A 22,969-nucleotide genomic window follows, 5' to 3' on the forward strand; every position below is an offset into this window, starting at 1 on the left:
ATCAAAATAAAAAAAAGAATCTTTGAATTTTTTTTATTTAATGCTGTCAACTACGATCAACTAAAACAATCCAATGATAAAACTTCGTGGATTTTCGACATGTTTTAGGAGCAGGTATTTTGTTTTCAGGTACAAGTATAACTTATTTATCTCCAGATGTTTATTCCAAACATAAAAATAATTTGTGCACAGCAATAGCATGGTATATCTAAAATATGTCAATATATATGTTCCTGGTAAAAATTGGTTCCAGCCTTACAAAAAGAAGTTATGGCATGTTTGGACTGACCATAAAAGTTTGAAGTCTTTTGAGCCATGTATGACACGAAAGTCGCAGAATGTTTTTCACATAACCAGAACCAATTTTTCTGCACCAGATGCGCATTTCGACAATCAATGTCCCTTAACTGATGCCCCAGTCCAAGATCAAAATATATGAAATGCAAGCGGCTTTTTAAAAAGACGAAGGGCTATCAACCAAAAATGACCAAAATGTAGCCAAGGCCAGGCATTAAGAAATCAGAGCTTTGCAAGAGGGAGATATGCTGCTTAATCTAAAATAATTCCAAAAAAATTGTCACAGCAAAATTTTAGCAACACAAAATCCATATTTCATGCCAGTATCGAAATACTGCCTACCGGGTGATCTCTTGGGAACTACCAGTCCTTCAGCAGAGTCATCTACCCAGTAATAGCAAAATAATAAACGGAAACATTCTTTTCTGCACCAGATGCGCATTTCGACAATAAAGTGCCCTCTAGATGTCTTTCGATTAAACCTTCTGTAAGCGACTTCACGAAATTACAAAACGATACGCACAGCAGGGACTATCTATACTAAAGTCCCTGGATACAGATATATACAAAAGAAGATGTGGTATGATTGCCTATGAGACAATTCTCAACAATAGACCAAAATGATACAGAAATTAACAACTATAAGTCACCGTACGGCCTTCAACAATGAGCAAAGCCCATTAGGCATAGTCAGTTATAAAGGGCCCCAAAATGACAATTCAAACGAGAAAACTAACGGCCTTATTTATATTAAAAAATTAACGAAAAACAAATATGTTTTAATTACACTTAAACAAACGACCACTGAATAAAAGGTTCGGTTTGCTTGCTTGCTTTGTTTGTACGAATGTTTGCTCAAGCATTGTAATAAAGATTGACATCTGAAAATGATATAAAAAGGCGGAGCTAAACTTGTATAAACTATACTTTAAATTTGATTAGACATTTTCAAATAATCAAATTTACCTATATGCATGTTTAACTCTGATTACGTATATTGTTTACAGATGTCATTAGAGAATTAATTATAGTATTTCACTACAAAAACTACAACAATTTTAATATTATTTTTTAATTTATTAATTAACTCCTTCATTTTGGTAATTTTGAGATATCTACTATAGTTATTCAAGTTATGCTTTTAAGTCTGTTTTCTTTTATCATAGAGAAACCAATTTGTAAATAACCAACAGAAACATGTCGAAATTTAGTTGATTCAAAAGGTTTTTTTTTCTAACTCTACCAATCCATCATAGAGGGGGGATAGGACCTTTATCGGGACTCCGGGATCGAGTGTTTTTAAGCTCGGGATTTCGGGATTGACCCTTTCGGGATCCGGGAATTCTTTTTAGCGAATTTCGGGACCTCGGGATTTTGTGTTTTTAAGCCCGGGATTTCGGGATTTAGTTTTTTCAAGCCCGGGATTTCGGGATCAGGACCCCTCCTATCCCCCCTCATCATAGTATTAATAATCCTTAACGGACTTATACATAGTGTAACTTTCTCTAATAAGATCAACCGACCCGGCATTTGATAAACCTCAAACAGGTGCGCGCTGGTCATAGTCTTTAGTGCGTTTGAAACAAGTGTAAACAAAAAGGTCAAAAAGCGTTTGACCTTTATGCATCCGCGTATGGTGTATAATTCATTATATACCATTTATGATATCTTTTAGTCAAAATATTTGCAATAAATTACTTCCTTAATGAGAAGTTGGAAGTAATTTAAAGCGAAAAAATGAAACTGATAATTGATTAATGTATCTTATCGCAAACTATTTTAAGTGTAATGTTGTGGGGACCGATTTTTAACCCCTGACCATGTCCCTTTTCCCGCCATAAGCGTGTGTTTGACCTAGATTGAATTTGACGGCCATTGTTGATGAAATTTACTACGACCGGAAGAGTTGTAAATTTTTAACCCCGAAAATGGGTCTTTCAGAGGACGGCGAAGATGCCGTAGAAAGTCAGTTTGAAGAACTATGCCTAGATCTTAATATGGACAAGAAAGCAAGGGACGAAGCGTTAGAAAACTACCAAAAAATATTAGAAAATTATTCCTTAGAGGCATGTTTTCTTAGCGCAAGTTTAGACAAAATATTTATACACCCAGACACTGCTTACTCTCACACACACCACAAATCATCAGAATATTTTCATTAAATGTTCAAGGATCATGAAAAAACGATGAATTCACTCAATGTAAGGTGGATACAGAGAATTTCATATCTTAATTCTGATTGTTCTTCCCTTGTATAAAATAGTGCAGTATGAGTAGATCTATCCCCTCTCCATCAACTGTGGTGTACTCCCTCACCTCAGTTGATAAAGCGTAGGCTTGGTCTTCTATGGTCCAGTTTCAAATTCAAGCATTTTGAGGTAAATCACACCACATCTCTTTGTAAGTCCTGTGCAGTTGCATAATACAGACTTGGTACCTCTACCATCATTTGAAGAGGATCTCTGAAGCTTATTTTATCACATGCTCTGATGCTTAACATCTTTCTATGTGCTAAAACACTATGAACACAGAAATTGCCATCATGGTCTGTCACCGTCATACATGTCGATCACATTTTATCTGATGCCAAACATTAACATGTCTCTCTGACATGAATGACTAGAGAGCATGAATTTTATTACAAAATTGCTTGTCTCCACTGGGAATAAAAGCTGTGACCTCAGTGTTTTAAGGCAGCGCTTACACTAACTGAGCTAAAGAAGAACTTGCTAAGCTCAACCCCTTATGGCTGACTAAGTTTATAATACATTTACTAAGTGATCAATGCCATCACACTTTCCCCATCCCATTATGACTCTCCAACAAATACCTAGCTTAAATTCATTTTAAACCAGGGAGGATTTTTCAGTTCAGCCCACATGTAACTAGAGAGCATGCATTGCATTACAAAATTGCTACATTTACTAAGGTATCTGACCTTGACCTCATTTGTCTATGAACTTGAAAAATGTTAAGTTTATATGATTCTAGAAGTAAACCCTTCATCTTCAAGACTTTGAACATTAAATCATGTCATTTCAGCATGTGCAATCTTGTTATAAATATAATTAATTTCTATGTCTTCATATACATGTATCTGTCAATTTTATAAAACTTGAGATGGAATTTTATTTGTGATAGAAATCCCTGTCCTCCCAAATCATTCAAATAAATGTTTTTTTTTAATGGATCCTGATTTATATAGTTTGTTATAAAATGCATAAGTATTATGTATGTAATTGTGAAGAAAGCACATTGATATTAGCTTCATGTATATATTAAGTTCAACCTGTGGCTTTATAAATGTTGTTCTTTTTTTGTAGGGAAATCAGTTACATTGGTTGGTGTGTGCACTCTATGAAGCATGTAGAAGGAGCGTGATTCCTACAGTAGGAAGAGGAACTGTGGAAGGAAATTGTGTGTCACTTACAAGGCTATTACGTTCTTCAAAATTCAGGTAGTTATTAATTGTTATGAATTGTAAACCTATGGCTTCCTTTTACAAAAAGGTTGTTAGCAATTGTTTTAAAGAGGACATTAGCTGTCAAATTCTTGTTCACTTATTTGACTCAAAATCTCATATTTGATTTAAAACATGCTGAAACATATATCCTAAATTACAATAAAACCGAAATAAACAATCAACAAAGCATGGACTTGTTAAAATATATCTGCATTTTGTGTGTATTTTATTCTAGACTCCATCTAATTAACCATAGAGATGACCTCCAAAGACTGCTGTTGGTCATATAGATTGATATAAACATAAATAAAAATAGTGAATTCTTGTAATTGGATCTCTAGTTCCGTTTGATTTCATGTTGCAGGTTGAGACAAAATAAGTTAAACATTGTTTATAACTGTATAAATATGACTTTTTTGTAGATCGTATCAGTTAGCGAAATGGTTGTTTAGACATTCGTTTCCTCTTAATCATAGCCTTACAGAACTAATAAATGTGTAAATTATCCAATCTCTAACTAATGGGTTAAATTTAAGGTACATTTGTAACATGAATACAGATTCAATGAGGATGAATTATTCTCTTTCAAGTGAATATTTCATCAGCAATGTTTCTTGGCTTATTTTGACAAAATTGATCTAAACTTACTGTAAAAGTGAAGCATTATTTCACTTATTCACTTTCATTTATGATTGATAAAAAACTCATTTTTTTAATTTCGTAGAAGATGCTCCTTTAATGAAGCAAAATTTGTTAATTTATTGGGATGTATTATGAAGATAAGTAACTACTATTTTACAAGAAAATGTGAAAAAAAATAATTTGTTAACTTTTAGATTACATAATTTTGTAATAAATAATTGTAACCTAGAATTTTATTTGCAGTCTGATACAGTTTTTTAATAAGATGAAAAAGTGGTCTGATATGGCAAATTTAAGGAAAGAGTTCAGAGATAAGATAGATAGACTGGAGAGAAATTTTGCAGTTTCAACTGTTATCTTTAAGAAATTTGAACCAATATTTTTGGACATCTTTAGAAATCCAATGGATGAACCTGCAAAGCAGAATAGAAGTCGGAAACAGAGGTAAATTCTGAAATAATAACTATTATTTAGAAGAAAAGGTAATATCAAAATATACAACCCAGCTTGGCAAATGTTGGAAAAAGCTTTGTGGTTTGGATGTTATATTTTTGAAAAAGAATGTTTTTTGATTTATTGCTCATCAAATAAATCTGATAGACAAGTACATGTAATACGAGTTGCATTTTATGATACCATATTCTTCATCTAACATAATTACATATAAAATAATTCCAGCATTTTGAATTTTTTATTTAAACAAAATTAAAAAGTTGTTGTGCTTACAGCTTTATTTTTTGCATTATTCTTTTTAAGATTGGATGCATGTCACTTTGATTATTTTTCCGTTTGCATAAATATCTTAAAAACTAACACCAATGGCTTCCTTAGAATGAAGAAAAATTTGAATGTCATAAAAGGAAGTTTCAATAAACTTGTAAGTCGAAAAAAAATGAAGTACATTGACGAAAAAACAATCAAAAGACAAACAAGTCTAAACTACAAGTGCAAAACAGGACATGGAAAGCTTAAAAAAATAAACAATTGTTTATAACCTATGATTAAGTGGAGTTATGCCCCTTATAACAATTAATAAAAAATAAAATCTTTGAAATATCTTAATTAAATATATTTGAATTTTGGATACTCAGTGCTCTTCAACTTTGTACTTGTTTGGCTTTATAAATATTTTAATATGAGCGTCACTGATGAGTCTTATGTAGACGAAACGCGCGTCTGACTTACTAAACTATAATCCTGGTACCTTTGATAACTATTAACAGACTATTTTGTTTTTAGGAGGTTACCATGTTCCTCGTCAGAAGTTTTCAACTTTTGTTGGACTATGTTTGTTCATGTTAAAGGTAAGTTTTGAATAATAAGCATGATTATTGAGTTTATGGATGAACAAAAATATATACTACATGTAGTTGCAAAAAAATAAAAAATTGAAAATCTGATATTGTACCATTATTTAGATACCCAATTGTCTTATTAAGAGGTGATCCTACTTGCAGAGGCTCATAGTCTGTAGAGGTTAATAAAGTGGTGTAATTTTGTGGAGCTTGCAAATTTTTGCATAGCCATCCTACATTCAGTTAGTTTGTTCATAAAATTTAGACAAAAGACATTTTCTAAACGAAAAAACATATTTTAAATTTTCCCACTTCCCACAATTGGAAAAGTATATTTCCCACACAGCTTTATTTTGTAAAATTAGAAAAAAAAACCGACTTCAAGAGGTTTTTAGTCAAGAGTCAAATCTTGACCCTTTAAATTGTTTCAGCATTATTTTTCTGTCATTATATCTATGGTAAAATATGTACACAGGCTTAACAAGTTGGACACAGGGTTACTTTATGATGCTTATGTTTGTAATAAAATTTTAGATGCAGAAAACATTAATTGTTGGTATTCATCTATGAAATATGTACTTCAATCACTTGATATACAAAATTTAGATACAAAGCTCAATAAATTAGTTAAATTTGTAAAACGTAAACTTTGTAATAGTTTCAAAACATTTTGGTTGGTCAAAAGATCTGAAACCTTATCACAAGGTAATAGTAAATTAGAGAATTATTTCAACCTCAAGACTGACTTTGTAAAGGAGGCCTATTTATCAATTAAAGATTTTAGTATAAGAAGAGCTATATGTAAAATGAGAATAAGTGCTCATGATCTTAAAATTGAGAAAGATAGATATAATAAAAAATACATAGAGAGAACTCAACGTCTATGTCATCACTGCTTATCACATGGATCAAATTCTATTGAAGATGAGACCCATTTTACAGTAAATTGTCCATTATATGATGAACAGAGGAAATTATTATTTGATAAAGTTATAAGTTTTTGTACTAATTTTAAAGAACTACCTAATGATAAGAAATATTTCCGGCTGTTCACAAATGAGCATTTACCAACTCTCATGTGCCTAGGAAATTACATTATTAAAGGGTTAGAAATAAGATCTAGATGTAAACAAAATATATGAAGTAATTTAGTATTTTATTGTTATAAGATTTAATATAATAGTTACAAATATATAAAACACATGTTGTGTTAGGCTCTGATCCTGTTCATAACCTTAAAGTATGTATTAGTTTTCTGTTTTGCTTTTTCCAATCATATTGTGTTGTAAAATGATGCCCTTTATGGGTTCTTGATTGGACTAATAAAATTCTTATCTTAAAAAAAAAAAAAAAAATACCGATTGCTTATCAAAGTTGGGGACAATTATTCCCAAATTCTTGTTGATTTTTGTTGTTAGAATAAAGGAAGTAGGAGAAGTGTTGCCTTCAACTGTATCATTATTGACAGACGGAACAAAACTATCCATACCTGTTTCATTTTTATGCACCTGTCCTAAAAATAGTATAAAGACAATAAAAGCTAAGATTGTGCAGCTAGGTCTGAATGAATTGAAGATTTGACTCTGGTGCATCTCAAAAGATTTTTTCAAACAAAAGTATGTTTTAAATTGCTCGCAATTGTGTGTAATAAAATTAAAGTGAGAACCCTTAAAAAAAATAATATCATGTGGTCCGAGTACACAGTTATCGTCCTTTGATTTTCGTTGTCCACGAATATAGTCCTTAGTGTGGACAGTGTGTTACTTGCCAATTTTTGTTATACCCCTTCCAAATTTATTTCTCCATGTTTTATGCCTCATATAGCAAGTTGGGGGTTGAAATGACACTGTAAAAAAAATTGGATCATAAATATTGATGTAAAGTAGTGATTAGGTCTAGCTGAAAAAGGTCAAAAATTAGCACTTCGGAAGCTGTCAAAAGATTTCAAGACCCCCTTAACATAAAATTGTCCATATTTTGAGTTAGAGCTGATGAAGTTTTCTATAATTTTGATATAATTTGTCCCAAAAGTAGTACAACACACTGTAAAAATATTATTGAGAAAGCGCAGGTGGGATTTTTTTAATTTTCATTTATTGTCTAAAAGAAATGCACTACGAAATAACTGTGTACTCGGACCTAAGAGGTGAAATCAGGAAATATAGAATCTGTACTTTGGCAACTTCCCTGAATGATTTGATGGTGTCAATTTGTCAAATAGCATAAAACTAAAGGATTTAAACTTTTATTTGATAGAATTTCTGCAAAAATGACCAATTTTGGCATTATATGGTCAAAATAAGCATTTCATAGCTTTTTCAATGTTGATGCATAAGTGGCATTTTGACTTTCTATCTGACATGTTTTCATGTGTCAATTTTTGTGTTTCTATGCTTTAATCCAGTTTTATTACTCATTTGTGAACTCTGAATCTACAGAGAAGAAGATTATCTCAGACAATATGAGCAAAATGTGTTGTATAAATGACCCTCGTCTAACGCCCTGTTTGGATCAAGTTAAATGTGAGGAGCATGGCACATAAAAGTTGAAGTCCATAATAAAGCCCTCACTAAATTTGTATGAAAAGCACTTAACAATGTCTTTTGTACCTGTTTCATTTCACATAATATCTTTCTTTACTTCTGTAGGATAGCATGTGGTTCAAATATAAGCCTGTTGAGACTAAAATTGCATGCAAGTTTTTCACTAAAAAGTGAAAAATCATTGTATCAGACCATACTGTCTGGTAAAAAAGTTGAATGTAAGAGCCTTTTTGTGCTCAGATTTATTGTATCATGTCACCTGAGTATAGAAATGATAGAAAAGACACAAATTTTTATTTCCTATAGCTTCAATATGCATTTTTAAATGTAAATATGTGCTACGGCCTAAATTGACCCTAAATTATTTTTAGTCTTACTTGGCCTAAGACCCTTTTAAACTAATATGATATGTTATTTGTAAGTTTTCTTTCCATTTAAAGTACATTAAATACATATGTTAGGATTATTTATAATCAAAAAGCTTCACAAATTTAAAATTGCTGGAAAATATTACATCTTTATGTAAGGCCCCCCTTCATTTGAAAACCTCCATTTTTAGGCACAGGCTCATAAATTTGACTTTTGAATAATTATGCTAAGTCTGATATATCAAATGAGTACTCCATTGCTTTAAATACATGATATATTATATATTAAGGCATTTTAAAAGTATTTTTTTGCAATATTTAAATTTTAAAAGCCCCAAATGTTGATAGTTGAAATTTCTCAATTTTAACGTCTAAATCTAACACGCAAAGTTGAATATAGAATTAATCATATTGTCTATAATATATATCCTATTGCTATGAAACTTTGTAAGCAGTCTTATAATATATTAAGCTTTAGTCATACCAAGTTTTATTAAGATTGGTCAACTTTTTCTATCCTATTAGGTCCGAGTACACAGTTATCGTCCTTTGATTTTCGTTGTCCACGAATATAGTCCTTAGTGTGGACAGTGTGTTACTTGCCAATTTTTATACGCCCGTCGTCTTTAGACGGGATGTATTATGGTATACCGTTGTCCGTCTGTCCGTCCGTCCGTCTGTCCGTCCTTCCGTCTGTCCGTCCGTCCGTCGTCCACACTTCGGACAATAACTCAAAAACACTTTCACTAATTTCCATGAAACTTAAGTGAATTGTTTATATCTATTGACGTAAGCTCTCTTTCGTTTTTTTTTAATTTCAGATTTTAAGTTTTGGATTTATGGGGCTTTATTCATAAAAAAGGGGGGATTTTCAACACTTCGGACAATAACTCAAAAAGGCTTTCACCAATGTCCATGAAACTTTGGTGAATTGTTTATATCTATTGATGTAAGCTCCCTTTCAATTTTTATAAATTTCAGATTTTAAGTTTTGGATTTATGGGGCTTAATTCATAAAAAAAGGGGGATTTTCAACACTTCGGACAATAACTCAAAAAGGCTTTAACCAATGTCCTTGAAACTTTGGTGAATTGTTTATATCTATTGATGTAATCTCCCTTTCAATTCTTATAAATTTCAGATTTTAAGTTTTGGATTTATGGAGCTTTATTCATAAAAAAAAGGGGGATTTTCAACACTTCGGACAATAACTCAAAAAGGCTTTCACCAATGTCCATGAAACTTTGGTGAATTGTTTATATCTATTGATGTAAGCTCCCTTTCAATTTTTATAAATTTCAGATTTTACATTTCCGTGTTATGAATTTTTATGCTTAAAAAAGGGGGGATTTTCCAATTTTGGGACAATAACTAACACTTTCACAAAATTTTATGCAACTTTGATAAATTGTTTATATCTATTGACATAAGCTCCCTTTCCATTTTTATAAATTTTAGATTTTACGTTTTCTTAAGTAATGAATTTTTATACTTAAAAAAGGGGGATTTTATGAAACTTTGGTGAATATATTAATGTAACACCCCTTTAATTTGTATATATATTTCTAGTTGATCATATAAATTCATTTAAAGCATAAAAGACAAGTTAAAAGAGCAACGGGCGTATCATGCGCTAAAGCGCAGCCCTTTATTGTTATACCCCTTCCAAATTTATTTCTCCATGTTTTATGCCTCATATAGCAAGTTGGGGGTTGAAATGACACTGTAAAAAAAATTGGATCATAAATATTAATGTAAAGTGGTGATTAGGTCTAGCTGAAAAAGGTTAAAAATTAGCACTTCGGAAGCTGTCAAAAGATTTCAAGACCCCCTTAACATAAAATTGTCCATATTTTGAGTTAGAGCTGATGAAGTTTTCTATAATTTTGATATAATTTGTCCCAAAAGTAGTACAACACACTAAAAATATTATTGAGAAAGCGCTGGTGGGATTTTTTAAATTTTCATTTATTGTCTAAAAGAAATGCACTACGAAATAACTGTGTACTCGGACCATGTGCGATTGTTTACTGTATTTTCCTGAATAAGGTGGTTTTCCTGAAGCAAGTTGCATAAAAATAATGTGAGAAAACTTCAACAGTGTTTAATTATGACAAGATCACAAAAAAAAACATTGGAAAAGTTCTGACCATAAAAGGAAGGTTGGGTTTGATTTTGGGAGTTTTGATCCCAACAGTTTTGGAATAAGGGGCCCAAAGGGTCCAAAATTGAACTTTGTTTAGTTTCATCAAAAATTGAATAATTGGGGTTCTTTGATATGCCGAATCTAACTGTGTATGTAGATTCTTAATTTTTTGGTCCTGTTTTCAAATTGGTCTACATTAAGGTCCAAAGGGTCCAAAATTAAACTTAGTTTGATTTTAATAAAAAATGAATCCTTGGGGTTCTTTGATATGCTGAATCTAAAAATGTACTTAAATTTTTGATTATTGGCCCAGTTTTCAAGTTAGTCCAAATCAGGGTCCAAAATTAAACTCTGTTTGATTTCATCAAAAATTGAATAATTGGTGTTCTTTGATATGCCAAATCTAACTGTGCATGTAGATTCTTAATTTTTGGTCCCGTTTTCAAATTGGTCTACATTAAAGTCCAAAGGGTCGAAAATTAAACTAAGTTTGATTTTAATAAAAATTGAATTCTTGGGGCTTTTTTGATATGCTGAATCTAAACATGTACTTAGATTTTTTATTATAGGCCCAGTTTTCAAGTTGGTTCAAATCAGGATCCAAAATTATTTTATTAAGTATTGTGCAATAGCAAGAAATTTTCAATTGCACAGTATTCAGCAATAGCAAGAAATCTTCAATTGCACAGTATTGTGCAATAGCAAGAAATTTTCAATTGCACAGTATTGTGCAATAGCAAGAAATCTTCAATTGCACAGTATTGTGCAATAGCAAGAAATTTTCAATTGGAGTTATCTTTCTTTGTCCAGAATAGTAGTTGAATCAACTTAAATCATTGTTTTATACAATATACAATGTGTATTCACTTTTACTACCAACTGATCAATTTAAACAATCTTTACCATTCAGTGATAACAAGCACCTTTTGTTACATTTTAATATTTTATGATGTATTTAAATGAGTAGTTACTATTGCAAACTCCATTAGAAATTTAAATTGAGATCAGTTTTGGAAAAAGGGAAAGGGGGATGTGAAGAAAAAAAAAATGGGGGGGGGGGTTAAATTTTTCTCATTTCTGATTTCATGAATAAAAAGAAAAGGAGTAGGTCCGGTAAGGACCGATTTTGGCCTCAAATTTCAGGTTCATCTGACGAAAGATTTTGAAAACTTTTTAAACACTTAAGTGTCTATTTCATTTGATTCAATTAGTTAATGTGAAAGATTTTATCTGATTTAGTCATTAAAAACGATCCGATTCAAGCTCAAATATGAAAAATCTACCAAATATGCCGAAAAAATGTCACTTTTCAGATGGTTTTTGCCAAAAATAAAGTGGCCGCATCCGTGTTCATCCTCAACCTTTATATATGTTATGTATTATCATAAAATACAACTTGCATTTCAATATTAAGGATGAACACGAATGTGGCCACTTCCGTTTTACACGAAAACCGTCTAAAATTTAACTAAAATGGTAGAATTGTGAAGATTTCAGTAATTTAGCATGACTTAATGGTGCTAGTACCTGATATATGTGCATTCTATTGTAAAAAACAGCCCATTTTTATGTAGCAGATGCATTCTACTGTCCAATAAATAACTAAAAGTTTACATTTTAACAATTTTGTAAAACTGCTATATTTTGAGGCCGAAAAGGGGTCTTACTGGACCTACTCCTTTCTTCAAACAATTTTTTGAGAGGGTTAATATTCAACAGCATAGTGAATTGCTCAAGGGCAAAAAAAATATTTTAAGTTCATTAGACCACATTCATTCTGTGTCAGAAACCTATTTAATCACAATCCAAATTTAGAGCTGAATCCAGCTTGAATGTTGTGTCCATACTTGCCCCAACCGTTCTGGGGTCAACCTCTTTGGTCGTATAAATCTGCGCCCTGTGGAGCATCTGGTTTATTATGGAATTTGCTTGATTTCTTGTTATTGAAATTTTCAATAAATTCCACGTTTATTCTATACTGAAATGTTCTGTGCTGCGCACAACACTTTCTATTACAAAGAAAATAGTATTTTTCAATAGAATGTACTGTGCCGCGCACAACACTATCTAACCAAAATACATTGTATGGAAAGTGTTATTAACCGCTCAAAAGATCATAATACCAAATATTACATGGAATTTATCAAAAATTTAAACACAAGAAATTATGCAAATTCCATAATTAAAAATACTTCCAAGTTCAAATAATAGCCTGTTAGTAAAGAATTAATTTCCCTTCTGGAACAACTACTTCAATAGTGCGGATTAAGATAAAAAAAATCATGAACTGGCTGAATCAGCCATTTGCACATTGCCATACCCAGATCTTTTTTTTTCTAAATGGTCATTGTGGGGATTTTTGCGTCCTCCTTCATTAAAAACTGGCTACTTTGATATTGTTAAATCTGCAAAAAGTGGTGTTAAGCACCAAAAATCAATCAGTCAACCCCTGACTTATGAAGTGCATGTATTCACTGTGGCCTCCTGTCTGCAGGCTACAGAAAGCTACACTCATAAGCATATGATATGTCCTGCATGGCAAATATGATATAAAAATGGCATAAAGTTGTCAACGTAAAATCCTAACCACTGATCAACATGGCACCATTTTCACCTCATCCACCCTGCCCCATTATTCACTTATATGCTAGTTTTATAAGTACATTTTGTACCATTAAGCCCGGGCAGCAAGGTTTTACTTATTTGCTCATAATTTTGAGAGCTTTTTAGAAGTAAAAGAAAATTTTCAAATCGTGAATAACATTAAACATGTACAAAGATGGTGATTAGGGGTGCTAATGAAAAATTACTAAAAAATTATTATTTACATTGCATATATCATGGTGATAGAAAGATTGACCATGTTTCATTAGATGAAGGTCATCTTCAGTCTCCTAGGATGAAGATTGTTATCAATTTGGGTCAGTAGATGAATAATCAAGACTAAAAATAAGATAAAAAACAAATCTAGGGACATTATCCTAAGTGATTTTATTCTATTTTAAACAGAACCCTAAGGGCTCTCTAAAATGTTTTGTTTTGTATTTACTCATAAATAGTACCCATACCTTAAGGGCTCTCTTAAAGATTGTTTGTTTAGCATTTACCCATAAATCAGGCAGTACATTTAAAGTGAAATTTGTCAGTATAAATACAGGTATAATATAAATCTTAATGGTATCAATCAGCCCCACTAGACTCTTAATTGAATGTTAAATTCATGTAAATGAAATTTGTCTTATCAGCCTAGTAAATCAGGGTATGAAATTACAACTTATTGGTATGAATGAAGATAGCGACAAGAGGGAATTTCTTTAAGAGCATGTTTGGTTGATAAAACCTTGTTGATTTCCCGGGGACAATCAATGACTTGGTTTCTGTTGTGGATACAGTTAAAATATTGTCATCAGCGACTTTATAAACATATTGATTTGCTATTTTAAATGATCTGATATGTGCAATTAAATGAGAGAAAATTTTCAGTGATGGAAATTTTCCAAGATGTTAAAAAGTATGTCATTTGAGGGTAATACCTAAGTTATGTAGGTGAGCAAGGATAGATGTTAATTTGCAATGGAAATTGTTCTGTTTTTATACAGATTTGAATAATAGAATTGTACTTTTGTTTTGTTATCTGAACCAGGGAAAGTACATACATTTATTGTTTATATTAACCCCATATAGGTAACTGTGCCAAATCATTCCTTTATTGTTCATTTGGCGAATGAAATAATAGTACACAGCCAAAGCCTTTAATCTGATTGATGAAAACAGGACTTTATTATTTGTCTGAACATGGAATTGAATGATAAAATGAAAAAGTTTTGTATAGTTAGTTGTCCTTATAAGAGAATGGGGCAAAGCAAGAAACACATCTGATCCCAGTAATCCAGCTACATATACAGATACAGATACTAAAAATTCAGAAGTGTTTAGATGCATTAATTATTGTGAATGTTGAGCAGTGTATACCAATTCTTGATGAGTTATTGCAATTTCACAAAATATTGCATACCCACCAAGAAAAAAAGCTTTTAAAATTTGTATGCAAGTTTAAATATTTTAAACACCTATATTTGGGCAGTTTATGATATTGCAAACAAATACATTTTTTTTGACAGTAACTGGATTGTACCATTCTTGCTATACAAATTTTTAGTGTAAAGTTGAATGCACTCGACTAAAAATATCTTTCAATATTATCAGTTGTCAACTTGTGGAATGAATATTGCTTGTGTCAGAATACCACAAAATTTGCTTAGAATGTTTTTTACAGAATTTAAATTCTGATCCGAGTGATTGTTAAGATTTACCGTTTGTTAATCACAACGCTTTAATCCAATCGAGCTAGAGATAAAGGATACTACAGATACAGTTAAGTCGGCCTCATATCTTGACTTACATCTAGAAATTGACAATGAGGGTCGGTTGAAACAAAACTTTACGACAAAAGAGATGATTTCAGCTTTCCAATTGTGAACTTTCCATTTCTAAGTAGCAACATTCCAGCAGCACCTGCATACAGGGTATATATCTCCCAATTAATACGATATTCCCGTGCTTGCATTTCCTATCATGATTTTCTTGATAGAGGGTTGCTGCTCACAAGGAAGCTATTGAACCAAGAGTTCCAAATGGTGAAGTTGAAATCATCCCTTCGTAAATTTTACGGACGCCATCACGAGTTGGTTGACCGTTATGGAATAACCATTTCACAAATGATATCAGATATGTTCCTTACGTCGTAACTACAATCCCCTTCCCTTTCATGAATGTGACCTACCGAATTAGACTATTTACCGGATTTGTTATCACATAAGCAACATGACGGGTGCCGCATGTGGAGCAGGATCTGCTTACCCTTCCGGAGCACCTGAGATCACCCCTAGTTTTTTGGTGGGGTTCGTGTTGTTTATTCTTTAGTTTTCTATGTTGTGTCGTGTGTGCTGTTGTTTGTTTGTCTTTTTCATTTTTAGCCATGGCGTTGTCAGTTTGTTTTAGATTTATGAGTTTGACTGTCCCTTTGGTATCTTTCGTCCCTCTTTTAATATTTAAACTGGCAGATTTTTTGCAGAATATTTTATTTTTTAAAGATTTTATAAAGATTCCAATAAAAAAGAAGTGATGGTACAGGAGACACTCCTTATATATTAACTTGATCTTTTATTTTGATGTATAAACTTCAAATGTATTTTCTGTCTATATTTATAAATAAACTTTAGTTTCATATCAAAATAGAAAAAATAACTAATTGAATTCTTTCATCAGGTAATGAAAGATGTCTGATCTGTACTTTGTAATGTAAGACTTTTCATGAGTTAATTATGGTAATCTTTATCAGGAATTCTTGTACATGTGGAATTTCCAAGTTGATTTCAGATGATGCAAATAGGTTTATACTTTTGTCAACCTTTATAATTTCTCAAAGTCATCCAAATGTCGTTTTGAACGCTGATTCAATGTCTAAAACTATAGATTAATTTCTATGCGTCATTATTTTGATGCAATAATACGGTCAGTATATAATTTATATTTGGAAAATAATATGTATATACTTATAGATTATTGTTGGTTATCTCAACGAGATTGATTTTCTCGCTTGAGCCGGTAATGACGAAAGCGAGAATAGCAATCGAGTTAAGATGACCAATGATAATCTGTTTATCGCTATTTTACCTATGACGACCTTGTCAATTTCATTAGCAACGCCACATGGCTCCTTAGTTTTTTGCGATAATTTTCCATCTCAAGTGAGTAGCATGATATGAAAAATGATCAAAGGAAAAATGCACAAAATAGCGATAAATTAAAATTTTGTTCCACGCTTTTAAATCTTTTTTTTTTTTTTTGTGTGGGTGGAAATTTTGAAGCTTGTATCGAACAATTCTAAGTCAAATTTAAGGTACATGTATATAAAGTATATATTTAAAAGAATTCTTAATAATAATAAATTAATAGTATAAACAAGTTACTGTAATGAACAATAATGGGTTTCATTTATCTCTGGTAAAATCAACTACTTTTTCAGGAAAATAACATGCATGTGAATTCATACTATTTTACCTATATCACACATACATACAGGGTATAGTGATTATCTAGTGAATGGTAAGCCATATACCTATCACGATACAATATTTGTATGTATCATGTATGTAGCAATTTTGTATTTGTATGACAGTCCATCTGTAATTTTATTCAAATTCTTTTCTATTGTTGCAGGTCACTTCCCAGCCATTAGTGATGATCTTGTGAACTCTTACCACTTGTTGTTGTGTTGTATAGACTGGGTATATGCCAACAGTATACTGGGTGGAAGGAAAGATCTATTAAACTCAGATTTTCAAGGTGATTATAACTCCTGCATTCTTCTCTGCATTTCTCTTATAGCATAACTTGTCACCTTGTTTGAATTAATTCTGCATTTTCTGTTCAAGCACAGCCAGAAAAAAATCATTCTGAGATCCTAATAAACATTATTTAACAATGTACATAACTTTTACAAAAGTCAATCCAACAAATGATAGGAAGATAATATTGGTTCAGGTAGCCACAAACCTCAGGTCAAAATCCAAATTCCTGTTGCATCCATATACATGATATGTTGAATGATTCAAAATACTATTCAGTGTATCAATATAGGGTAATCATTGAAAAGATATACATAAGAATGATCTGTTACTTTGTGATGATGAACAGCAATAAAATTACTATTGTGTTAAGTGTGTGTAAGGATCTTGTCATTTTATGGTACGTATGATGGTACCTTTCTTTTGTGATGTTTACTATTGACATTGGGAAAACAAAAACACAACTTGTTATTATAAGTTAGTCTTAAGTCTTGGTTTCAGTGAGCAATAGCTATAATGTCAAAGTAGGCCACTGTTTCAGAATATTTTTTTTTTAAATGGATTATTACAATTTCTTGTTATTACAAATTGTTCACATTATATACTTCAGCATTGCCAGAAGATTATGAATCCAAAGACTGGAAACCTCCTGTAGACCCCCCTTGTATTATAAAACTTCTATGTGAGAAACATGAAGGTTTGGAAATAGAAGCCAAAGTTATAAAAGAACATTGGTGGAAACCACACATAAGAAAACTTTTTGAGAAAAAGGTTGGTATTCATTGTGTGTTATTTCCCTTAAATTCATTATCAAAACTGTTTTAATGATACCATGGAAATATTTTCGTAGCTACTTTTGCAAACCAGGGAAATATATTCATAAAACCTTTTCAATCTTGAAAATATAATGAAGTAAGTTAAAAATGGTTGCAGTTTTTTTTCTGTAAAAACTTCAAATAATCTGGTAATTGTTTTTAGGAAATTGTGTTTTAAAAAAAAGATCTCAAAACTTGACAATTGACTCTTTTGTAGGTTTTGAAAGGAAAAACAGACACTTTGTCCGCAGTATTAGAAATTGGTAATTTTGAATTTAATAGGTAAGTTCAAATACATGGATATTTATTTTGATATACATTTATGTAGTGTGGATGTTTTCTTATAATGTTACAGTAAAACTCTTTTTCAGTAAATGTAGTAATTCACTTGTAGTTCATAGATTGCACTGCATGTATCAAAATGTATTCAAAAGAACTCCATAATATACTATAAAAAAAAATGATAGTTTTCAAAAACTTTAAGATTATTCATATTACAGCTAATTTCCTGATGCTTGTAGAGTAAAACTTTGGTAGGCTTGCTTGCCCTGTTTGTTTAAATGTTAATTCAAGCTTTGTAATTAAGATTGCTATCTTCAAATGATATTTATAGGCATATTTTAACCTGTATATATCATATTTTATTAGATTGGACTTTATCCCAACTACAATTGTTTAATATACAAACAAAGCAAGCAAGCTAACCAAATTTGATTGGACTTTATCCCAACTACAATTGTTTAATATACAAACAAAGCAAGCAAGCTAACCAAAGTCTTGCTTAACATGCATCAGAAAATTACCTGTAAAAAAAGAATTTTACTGTTCTTGTGTGCTGTGGTGTGGTTTGCTACTTTTGATTGCTGGGATTTGGTTTGCTATTCTTGAAGGCTGTGAAGTTAGTTACTGTTTTGATTGCTTTGTTTAAATTGCCTTCATAAATAATACTAACTGACAATACCTGTCTTGACGACATTACCTTTGGAAAATATACATCATAACTTACAATTACATTATTCACTGCAGTTGAAATTTCCAGATTTTTTTTTGTGTGTATTCAAGAAATGCATAAGAAATGTGGTCATTTGATGAGGGGTTGTAAGGGGTTTACCTTCTTCAAATACACGTGTATCTCTTCTCTCAACTTCCAAGCAAGAACATTTTTTTTGCCAAAAGATTTTATTTATTTATCTTTTGTATGTTTTTGTTATATCAGTATTTAAGTCTAACGTATCTTGACACTATAGAACACATTTGTATTCCACCTTAAATATACTTTTCAAATATTATTTATATTTAACATTTTGTCTTGAAAGATAAACATTCAGATAATTATGTCTTAGTTACTGAGACCCATGGCTGTCAACTAATAAAAAATCGTTATTTCAGAATCCAATTCCTTTGTAATATTTCAAACAACAACACTTGATGTTTGGTTGAAAATGTCTTATATTTGTAAACTATGGAATTCGTCCAATGAGGTAACAATGCTTTCAAAACAATAAAATTGCCAATATTCCAAAAGATTCTATAATTGGCAATTAAGCAACAACTGACTTGCAGGCATTGCAGACATTTAACGTCTTAACAACGCAGCTTGCATGTTCATGTTGCTCAATTACAAGCTCAGTTGGTCTTTTTCTGTCGCCCAAATTGTAAATTAAAAAAAAAAAAAATTCTTCTCTAGAAACTACTTGTCCAAAGTTAACCCTTATGTTTTAACAATTTAATATAGCCAATTATCATACGGGTGAGAGGATCTGTTGTCATTTAATGGTATGTTTTCATCTCAAAAACATAAATGGATAGGTACAGTGTAACGATAACTGTAACCTGCCTAATCGGACACAGTTTCATGGTCCAAACATAAATGAACAGGTACAGTGTATCCTGCCTAATCCGACACAGTTTCTTGGTCCAAACATAAATGAATAGGTACAGTGTAACCTGCCTAATCCGACACAGTTTCATGGTCCTAACATAAATGGATAGGTACAGTGTAACCTGCCTAATCCGACACAGTTTCATGGTCCAAACATAAATGAATAGGTACAGTGTAACATGCCTAATCCGACACAGTTTCATGGTCCAAACATAAATGGATAGGTACAGTGTAACCTGCCTAATCCGACACAGTTTCATGGTCACAACATATGCCTATCCTTGCAGAAAAAAACTAGCATTCTGACACCCTGCTCAATCCAACATGATTTTCTGGTCCTCCAGCGTGTTGGGTTACACATGTTACGCTGTATAAACTAAAAAAATGATCCTCAATGCAAGACCTACAAAAAGGTCATTAAATAAGATCTTCAAATAATCCAACATAACTAATTTCCAGAAAGGAAAAAAATAATAAATATCAAAATAGCATGTTTTTTTTACTAGGGTCAGGAATTCAGGGTCTTTGGAGCCTCTTATTGATTTTATAAATAAGAGTGGTTAAGTCAATTTGGAAATAAAAATTTGGATTTACTTGAGTAAAAAAAGTTGATGAGAGAAGGATAAATTATAACCAACACTATTTGTATAAATGATAACTTCCTTCTTTGTGATCGATAAACGTTTTTTTATCAAGGGACTCTGACCTGTATAGAATTCAATTTTTATAGCATAACAATAAATATGTTGCCGCACATCCTTTGTAGAATTAGGTTTAAAAACTTTTTATATACAACAGGAAATTAATTGTCGACAATGCTTTTTACCTCATACAACTACAAAGTAAAATTATTTGATGTCAGAGAAAGAAAAAAACTTTGATCTGTTGACTGCATTAACAACATTAAATAGAGCAATGAAAATCACACACTTCATCAGGTTGATGAAAAAGTTTTTATTTGTTTATATTTTTTTTTATTGTTATATAGATTAGAAACTATCCATTTTAATGGGCTAAAGATTGCTGAAGCAATTAGGGCATAAGTTCAATATGTAGATTTTATCTGGATGGATAATTTTTTTCAAGGTTAGGGAAATAAATATTGGTAGAAATCAATAGATTTTTGTTTGAATTGTCTTCAGTAATATTACACAAGAGCTGCTTGAATTATTCCTCGATGGCATATTAGGTTGCTGATGAAAACATTTGGTTTCTGATAATGAAGTATTCTTCCAATTCCAGTGTTTTGTTGAGATAAAAATGTTATCTTTTGTTTGCTTATATAATTTGATTGGGAAAAAAACAATTTTATGACTTCAGTGTTCTCCCCAGAAATTTTGGATAGCATCACATTGGCGTAAAAAAATAAATTGTATTTTTTTCAATGTAATTTGTCGCATCGTGGCAATGCTCTATTTCCTTTATGTTATACGCTATTGTTTATTACAAAATGTATTATATTGTTTGTATGCTATAGGCCCTTATTTGGTTAATAAAATATTCTATTCCACCCTATTCTTTGTGTCTATATTGTTGAATTCATAACTGAGAACACAATTAAACTATAACCATGATAACAGTATTTTCAGTTTATGTTTTCTATATTCATTTATAGTTCCAGAATTATTTTTTTCCTCTTGGGCCAAATAAAAAATATATGTGTGGTTCCAGTTACCCTACCTACCCAGCTAAATGAATGAATGGTTTATTATAGTGCAACCTGTATAGATACGATTGCACTAAATACGTAGGAAAAAACACTGGTTCTCATAAAAAAAAAAAGGGAAGAGAAAGTATCATATAGCAATAAAAATTAAAATTAAAAAGTTTTTCTTTAACATGTCTATGAAATATATTGGTTCATGGTACTCAATGAATTAGTCCTAGTTGTTTCTTTTTATCAAAATGATACATATTTTTAAAAAAGTTAAAGGGATAGTAGCTACGATTTTGACAAAATTATGAACAAGTTTTAAAGCTGCTAAAATCAAAGATATGTACTAAATATAAGCAATAAGATCGCTAGAATGTTTTCATAAACTACTGAAGTGTTAATAACTGATAATTCATATCGTGTTGTGTGCCTATTCATCTCATTAATTATGCATCGGGTTTACTTCCCGAACTTTGCCGACATAGCGAGTGAGCTAACCAAGATATATATAGATACGAACACGTGCTTTTTGTTTTCTTACATATAGATAATTACTCTTTATTAAACGTACATATTTGACGCCATTTATCAAATTATGTAAATAAAAAATATAGCAAATACCGGCATATTATTCCAACCCAAGATTCTCCAACAATGGCGATATTATACACTTGTTATTACAATTGTATGACCAAACCATGCCGATAATGTACACACTTGTTTGTGTGTTAAATCGGGGCCTCCATGAAGGATACACTTGAAGAATAATTCTAAAGCTTAGTAAGTTGATTTCTAATTTCTTCTAAGGTGGGAGATTACTGCATGTTAATTTATAAACATATTTTTGACAATTACGAACACGTTGAGATTTTTTTTTCATGTGATCTGGAAAATTTAAGAAATGTAAACATTACGCAAACCGTCGGCTACTTCTGTTTGACTTTGCCTGCGTCGCAGGTGTTTTGAGTGATTTTAATGACCTGTCTCATCGACGTTTTTAATTTTTAATTTACAATAACTTGTCTGCATCTCTTTTTTGTTTCTTTTCTCGCTGAAACTGTAAATTAGCGTACCATTTCCGCGATAACTTTCCCTGTTCGACCATTTCCCTTCGAGGCACAATGTGCGATTGCGCATTGGGAACTGAAGAGTAAAGGTCATATGAATAAGGGTTGGGCTTAACATCGAATTATTATCTATAGACAATAAATAAATGTAGGTGTTAAACATTAAAAAGCTTCTAAATGCGTAACCAGTAATTGTTTTAATCATAATTATTTCACTTTTTGTACAAAATCCGGCATATAGATTAAAAAAGTAATTTTAATGAAAATTGTAGCTACTATCCGTTTAACAAATAGTCCGTTAATGCTTAGTTTTCTCTTTAGGTATCATTGTTTTCCGTCTACTGTGCCATTTGTGCATATGTAGTTATTATCTTAAAAAGCGTATTTTTTCATATCTGGTCCAGTTCCGATCAGTAGTTTACACTAAAATATTCAATGACTGCCGAA

At 31.4% G+C, this 22,969-nt stretch overlaps 1 protein-coding gene across 4 annotated transcripts in view; it reads left to right on the forward strand.

The window, feature by feature from the left end:
• Positions 1-2,147: 2,147 nt before the first annotated feature.
• Positions 2,148-22,969, forward strand: part of LOC139523381 (retinoblastoma-like protein 1) — a 64,398-nt gene continuing 43,576 nt past the window's right edge. For all 4 annotated transcript variants that reach the window (XM_071317372.1, XM_071317374.1, XM_071317375.1 and 1 more), the window contains exons 1-7: positions 2,148-2,363; positions 3,621-3,754; positions 4,646-4,846; positions 5,642-5,706; positions 16,977-17,102; positions 17,715-17,875; positions 18,137-18,201. In XM_071317372.1, coding sequence (XP_071173473.1) covers positions 2,226-2,363; positions 3,621-3,754; positions 4,646-4,846; positions 5,642-5,706; positions 16,977-17,102; positions 17,715-17,875; positions 18,137-18,201 — 890 coding nt within the window. In that variant the 5' untranslated portion in view covers positions 2,148-2,225. The remainder of the gene's footprint in view (positions 2,364-3,620; positions 3,755-4,645; positions 4,847-5,641; positions 5,707-16,976; positions 17,103-17,714; positions 17,876-18,136; positions 18,202-22,969) is intronic.

Source organism: Mytilus edulis, chromosome 5 (assembly GCF_963676685.1).
Source record: "Mytilus edulis chromosome 5, xbMytEdul2.2, whole genome shotgun sequence".
Taxonomy (NCBI): domain Eukaryota; kingdom Metazoa; phylum Mollusca; class Bivalvia; order Mytilida; family Mytilidae; genus Mytilus; species Mytilus edulis.